The sequence below is a fragment of the Grammomys surdaster genome, unplaced genomic scaffold (genome assembly GCF_004785775.1).
Source record: "Grammomys surdaster isolate TR1022 unplaced genomic scaffold, NIH_TR_1.0 126612, whole genome shotgun sequence".
NCBI classification, from domain to species: domain Eukaryota; kingdom Metazoa; phylum Chordata; class Mammalia; order Rodentia; family Muridae; genus Grammomys; species Grammomys surdaster.
In genome coordinates, this window is record NW_021621401.1 from 683,704 (window position 1) to 690,290 (window position 6,587).

Below are 6,587 nucleotides of genomic sequence, written 5' to 3' on the forward strand. Positions count from 1 at the left end.
GGGGGGAAAAGGAGAGGGAAAGAGGAGGAAGGAGCAGGGGAGAAGGAAGGAAGGGGGAAAGGGGAAGAGGAGGGAGGAGAGGGGGTGGGGGAGGGGAGGGAGAGGAAGAAGAGGAGAAGAAGGAGAGGGGAAGCGGAGAGGGGGAAGAGGAGAAGGAAGGGGGAAGAAGAAGAGGAAGAGGAGGAGGAGGAGGAGGAGGAGGAAGAAGAAGAAGAAGAACAACAACAACACACCAACAACAACCTGGAGAGATGGCTCAGTGGTTAAGAGCACTGACTGCTCTTCCAGAGTTCCTGAGTTCAATTCCCAACAACCACATGGTGGCTCACAACCATCTGCAATGGGATCTGATGCCCTCTTCTAGTGTGTCTGAAGGCAGCAACAATGTGTGTGTGTATATATATATATATATATATATATATATATATATATATATATATATTAATTAATAATTTTTTTTAGTTTGTTTTTCGAGACAGGGTTTCTCTGTGTAGCCCTGGCTGTCCTGGAACTCACTCTGTAGAACAGGCTGGCCTCGAACTCAGAAATCCACCTGCCTCTGCCTTCTAAGTGTTGGGATAAAAGGTGCGTGTGCACCACCACTGCCCGGCTAATAAATCTTCAAAAAAAAAAAAAAAATCAGCAAAAACCCAACTTTGAGGCTGGCTGTGCTAACTTACATCTTTAATTCCAGCACTGGAGAGGCAAGCCTATCTCTATGAATCAAGGTCAGTCTGGACTACATAGTAAGACCCCCTGTCAAAAACAAAACAAAAAGCAAAAAACAAACAAAAACAAAAACAAAAAAAAACCCCAAGCAAACAAAAACATGAATAAAAACCTCGCTAAAAATCACCTCCTTTCTTTCTGTCCTGTTCAGCTAAGCCCTGATGAGTCAAATCTATCCTCCAGAGACATCAGATGCCCACAGAGAACAGAGCCTGCCCACAGGGCGGCTGCTGAGTAGAGCAGCAGGTGATAAACACACAAAGCCAGACATGAGGCTGCGGCCACTCCATCCTCTAGCTGATGATCACACCCAGTCCCTGACTGTGGGACAGTCCACTGCAAGTCACAGAGGGACTGAGAAGGTGGTGTCCTCTCCCCTTTCCCAACGCCTACAGTGGTACGATAGGCTGTAACTTGTCAGCACTGAGCTAGGGGAGGCAATGAGGAGAGTGTCGTGTGAGTCCAGTGGTGCCAAACAGCACAGTAGGGGGCGGGGGACCACAATGAGACATAGAGTCAGAAACAGTTCCACAGCCTCGCTGTTAATATATCCCGCCTCTGCCCCCTAGCTGGATTCATTCTATCCAATGAGAAAGGAAGGCTGCAGGAAAACAATCCAAAGCTGTACTACCTGCAATTTGAAAGCACTGTTTACAAACTAGAACACCCACAAGTCAGGCAGTGGTGGCAGACATCTATGATCCCAGCATTCAGGAGGCAGAGGCAGGCAGATCTCTGTGAGTTTAAGGCCAGCCTGGTCTACAGAGTGAGTTTCAGGATGGTCAGGGCCACACAGAGAAAACCCTGTCTCTGAAAAATCAAACAATAACAACAGCAACACCACTTTCACAGATCACGTGATACACGAGGAGAGGCACACATGACTACCCTTGAATATGGAATTTCCTTTCAGGGTGAAGACAATCTTCTAGAATCAGGTAGCTCTGGTGGCTCACACTGTGAATGTACAAACTGTAACACAACTACTCACTTTACAGTGTCTTCCTTTAACATTCCTACCGTATTTATTTTAAAATTTATTATTTTACATGTAAGAGTTTATGCCTGCATGTATGTCCTTATACCATGTACTGGTGCTCCATGTACCGTGTACTGGTGCTCACGGATGCCAGACTGTTGTGAGCTGCCAGGCGAATGCTGGAAATCATACTCTGGTCCTCTTAAGAGCTGCTAGTGCCGAGGCATCTCTCCAGCCCCTCGAATCTTATTTTCTGAAACCCAGAGTTCACCAATTGGCTAAACTGGCTGGATTGCAAACCTCTGAGATCCTCCTGTCTCCAGCTCCCTAGTGCTTGGGTTACAGGCCTGCACTGCAACACCCGAGCTTTCGCAGAGATCCCGGGCATCCAGACTCAGATCCCTCTGCTTGTATAGCAAGCCCCGTACTCACTGAGCCGCCTCCCCAGCCCCGAAAATGGTGAATTTTATGCATATTTTACCACAAAACAACCTACTCTTACTCTACACAACTATCATTCATGGAGCCTGCAGAGGATATGGGTTTTGCAGCTCTAAGGACAGACAAATATTTGACTTATCTCCAGACACATCCAAGCCCAGGCTTAGGTAGGTGGGTCTGACTTTAATGGGGTAGGTGGCAGCAAACAGCAAGACAGCAATGTGCTGGTACAGGCTGCCTGGGAGTTGCTGTGGGCCCTCAACACTTCCTTCAGTCCCACAACTAACCAATACTACCCACCAAGACATCAGGTGGTATGATGGGTCAGCACAGTCTGGGGCCAGACAGCTAGGTTCAAATCCCACTTGGCTACCTGTATCCTAAATGGCTCACGGTTAACAGTGGACTGAGGAACCCTGACTTTTCCATCTGTCCTCTTCTAGTTTAAGAACTCACGAATGGAGCGGGTACCAAGTGAAAGGCCATGGCTCTCCCCTGGAAGTACTGCAGCAACCCCAGGCTTACCTTGCCACCGAGGATCCTCACCAAGGATCTTCTCAATCATGGCCTGGCTGGCCAAGACCCCAGGCTGCAGGTCAGGCAGACCATCGCCTCCGCTGAGCTGGCCATTCTGTAGGGCTTCCTGAGCCTGAAGCTCCCTGCAACCAACAGCACAGTACAGCAGCTATAGCCTGAGGGCTTCTGGAGGTGGCTCCAGAGCTACTTGGTCTGTCACCTCAGCAACACTACCTGAGGGTTTAGAGCCAGACCACAGCAGCAGCAGGCCCAGCAGCCTTGTCTTCAGACACCAGCCCTATTGCAAATTACAATTTTAGAGCTGGTTCGTTTAGAAAAGATCTGCCCCAACTCCCCACCCCTTCTATTTTAGACATAGTTGGTGTAGCCCTCCTGGCTGTCCTAGAACTTGCTATGTAGACCAGTCTGTGCTGAAATCCTAAGACACCTGCCTGTTTCTGCCTCCCAAGTACTGGGACTAAAGGTGTACACAACTACACCTGGCTGGCGCTCTCTCTCTCTTCCTCTCTCTCTCTCTCGCCCTCTCTCTCTCTCTCTCTCTTCCTTTCCTTCGGTCTTTTTGGAGAAGAGGCCTCTCTTGGGTGTAGCTTAGAATGTCCTAATGTTTACTAAGTCACCATATATCACAGACCAGCCTTGAACTCATGGCAGTTGAGTCTGACTCAGCCTCCCAAGTGTTAGGCTATTATAGGTGTGAGCTCCAGAAGGAGATTTCCACAACAGCTGGACACACTTGGTGTTCCTTTGTCTAAACTAGCAGTTCTCAGGCTGAGGGTTGAAACCCCTTTCACAAACATCTGTCTCCAAAAATATTTAATTACAATTCATAACAGTAGCAAATTTAGTTATGAAGTAGCAATAAAAATAATTTTATGGTTGGGGTCAGCACAACACGAGGAACTGTATTCAAGAGTGACAGTGTCAGGAAGGTTGGGAACCACTGGTCCAGACAGAAAGGCTTTGTTCCCATTTGTGGCTCACAATACACAAGGAAGCACTGAGAACATATGGGGGAGGCCGGAAACGGAACTCTTGGTTGGTAGAGTGCTTCCATAGCAGGCATGAAACCCTGAGTTTACTCCCTAGCCTACATAAACTGGGTGTGATGGCAAACTCTGTAATCTTAGAACTCCGTAAGGAGTGACAAGAGGAAAGAGAGTTTGAAGCTAGTGTGGGATACACAGGGGATCTTGTCCCCAAAACAGTAACTCAATAAAACAGGCTCAGAAAGAGATGCTTTGAAACAATAATGCCGGAAGTAGCAGTGGGTGAGCTGGTCCCTAGGTAAGTACCAACTCACCTGATGTCACACACAGGTGGCCGAAGGTCCAGGGGCCCGTGTGCAAAGGCACAGTGCAGTCCGTTCTTCACACAGTGGCCCCGTGCATCTGTCTCATGAATACAAGTGCCTGTCTTGTAGTAGCGCAGGTGGTACTTGCGCTCCGTGTCCCCAGTTGTTCGATGCAGGTAAGGGCATCTGGGAAGCAGAGGGATGAACACACTGACTACTTCTGTGGACTTAGCTGACCCGGCGCTCCACCTGCCTCCCACTGGCACTTTGTGGAGTGGCTGCTTCTACATTCCTGCACACCAAGGTCTGCTCTGACCAGAAATGAAACTACTGAACAAGTATGTCCCCGACTCCACAACCCTCCCCAAGGCACTCAGACCTAATCTGATATACACAGCAGAAAAACAGATTCCCACCAAAGCCATCCTCCTTGGTGGACTGTTGCCTTCATCTCAGAATAATCTGCCTGTCAAAATGGTGGACTCTGAGGTGCGCTACTCTTCCACATTTTACACCATGCACTGCTACCGGTGCTGGTCAGTTTTCTGTCAATCTGACACATGCCAGGGTAATCAGGAACCAAGGAACCTCAATTAAGAAAACGCCTCCATCAGAATGACCTGCAGACAAACCTACCTGTGAGGCCTTTTTTTTGATTGACAACTGATCTGGGAGGGTCCAGCCCACTGTGGGAGGCGCCAACCCTGGGCATGTTTGGATTGTATAAGAAAGCAAACTAAGCCAGATGGTGGTAGCGTATGCTTCTAATGCCAACACTCTGGAGGCTGAGGCAGGCAGATCTCTGAATTAAAGGCCAGTCTTGTCTACAAAGCATGTTCCAGGACAGCCAGGTCTGAACAAAGAAACCCTGTATCAAACAAACAAACAAACAAACAGAAAAGAAAAGAAAAAGAAAGCAAACTATGCAAGCCACAGAGAGCAGGATTGTAAGCAGAGTTTTTCTGGAATGTCTGCTTCAGTTTCTGCTCAGGTTCCCTCAGTGATGGACAGTGATGTAGGTGAGCCAAATAAATCCTTTCTCCCCACAAACTGCTTTGGGTCAGAATGTTTTATCACAGAAAGAGAAACGCAAACTATGACATGATTCTTACTACAATTAATTGCTATACCAAAATCCATGACATCAGATAAAGACAGAGACTTTTGACTCATGAGAAATTTACAGGCTCTCTCTATAGACCAGGCTGGCTTCTAACTCACAGAGATCCACCTACCTCTGCCTCCCAAGTGCTGGGATTAAAGGAGTGCACCACCACTGCCCGACTTCTTTACTGATCTTTATTTTATTTAATCTTACCGTACTGTTGAGGTAACTTTAAGTCAATGATTTTTTTTTTCCTGGAAGGACTGCATTCACACTAGGCACGTACTCTTACCACTGAACTACAGCTCCTGCCCTCCTTTATTGATTTTAAAACAAAAGTATCTCCAAGAAAAGAGACTTAATTTGATTATAAATAAGCATTAAAGGGCAAGCACAGAGTCTGGAATGACGGAGGGAGATCTCACTGTCTCTATGAGCTACACTACAGAAGAAGCAAGCAACTGCCAAAGCTGTGCCCATCTCTTCTCTCAAACTGGAAGGTAAAGTTTCCTGCCTACTTTGTATTTTGAGACAGGTTGTATGTATCCCAGGCTGGCCTTTAACTCTAATTCTATCTCTACCCCTCAAGTGCCAGAATTACAGATATACGCCACTATGTGCCACTAGGCCTGGACTTACATTTTTTTTTCAATTAAAATTTTAAGTTTTTACTTTCTAAAAAATATTTTATTACATTATTTTCTGTATGTGTCCAATAACCACAGGGGTCTGTTACTTCCAGGACTTAATTCACAATGTTCTCTGGTGTTAAGAATGTCACAGTGTTCTGGTGTTATCTAAGCCATCTCATCTATTCTGAAATAAAAATTTTTTTTGTTTTAGACAGGTTTCACTACATAGCTCTGGCTGGCTTTTAATCTCTATGTAGATGACACTGGCTTCAAACTCAGAGGTCTCCTGCCTCTGTCTTCTGAGTACTGGGATTAAAGATATGCGGCACCACTCTTAGCCCTGAATAAAATTCTCAAGTGTGCACTCTTGCCATGCACACAGGCCATGTCCTCCTTCTGACAAGTTATTACCAGAGAAGGTAGGGGTGGCCTCTGAGTCCACATCCTGATGCTTTCCCGGAAAAGGAAAAGGAGTCTTAGTAGATTAACAGGGCAAGACCTGGTCAGGAAGAGCCAAGGCTGGACCTGGGGCAAAAAAGCACAACAGGGCAATGTCTCATCACAATCACAGGACAGGCCCAAGACCATATACTCCCAGAAGAGTCATAAGCAACCTAGAGAAACAAGGGAACAAGAGGCCTCATACTGTGTGTCTGTGTGTGTGTGTGTCTGTCTGTGTGTGTATGCATGTGTGAGAAAGATGACAATACTACAAACATGCCCTCAAACATACTGAAATGATCTTGTCTCCACTCCAGCCTACATCTGCCTGTGCAGTGCCCAGGGATGTCTCCACTCCAGCCCACATCTGACTGTGCAGTGCCCAGGGGATGTCTCCACTCCAGCCCACATCTGCCTGTGCAGTGCCCAGGG

At 47.0% G+C, this 6,587-nt stretch overlaps 1 protein-coding gene across 4 annotated transcripts in view; it reads right to left on the reverse strand.

Moving 5' to 3' along the window:
• Unkl (unk like zinc finger) overlaps positions 1-6,587 on the reverse strand; it is a 45,752-nt gene that overhangs the window by 29,448 nt on the left and 9,717 nt on the right. For all 4 annotated transcript variants that reach the window (XM_028760772.1, XM_028760771.1, XM_028760773.1 and 1 more), the window contains exons 3-4: positions 3,987-4,163; positions 2,675-2,808 (exon numbers count right to left, since the gene is read on the reverse strand). In XM_028760772.1, the coding sequence (XP_028616605.1) occupies positions 2,675-2,808; positions 3,987-4,163 (311 nt within the window). The remainder of the gene's footprint in view (positions 1-2,674; positions 2,809-3,986; positions 4,164-6,587) is intronic.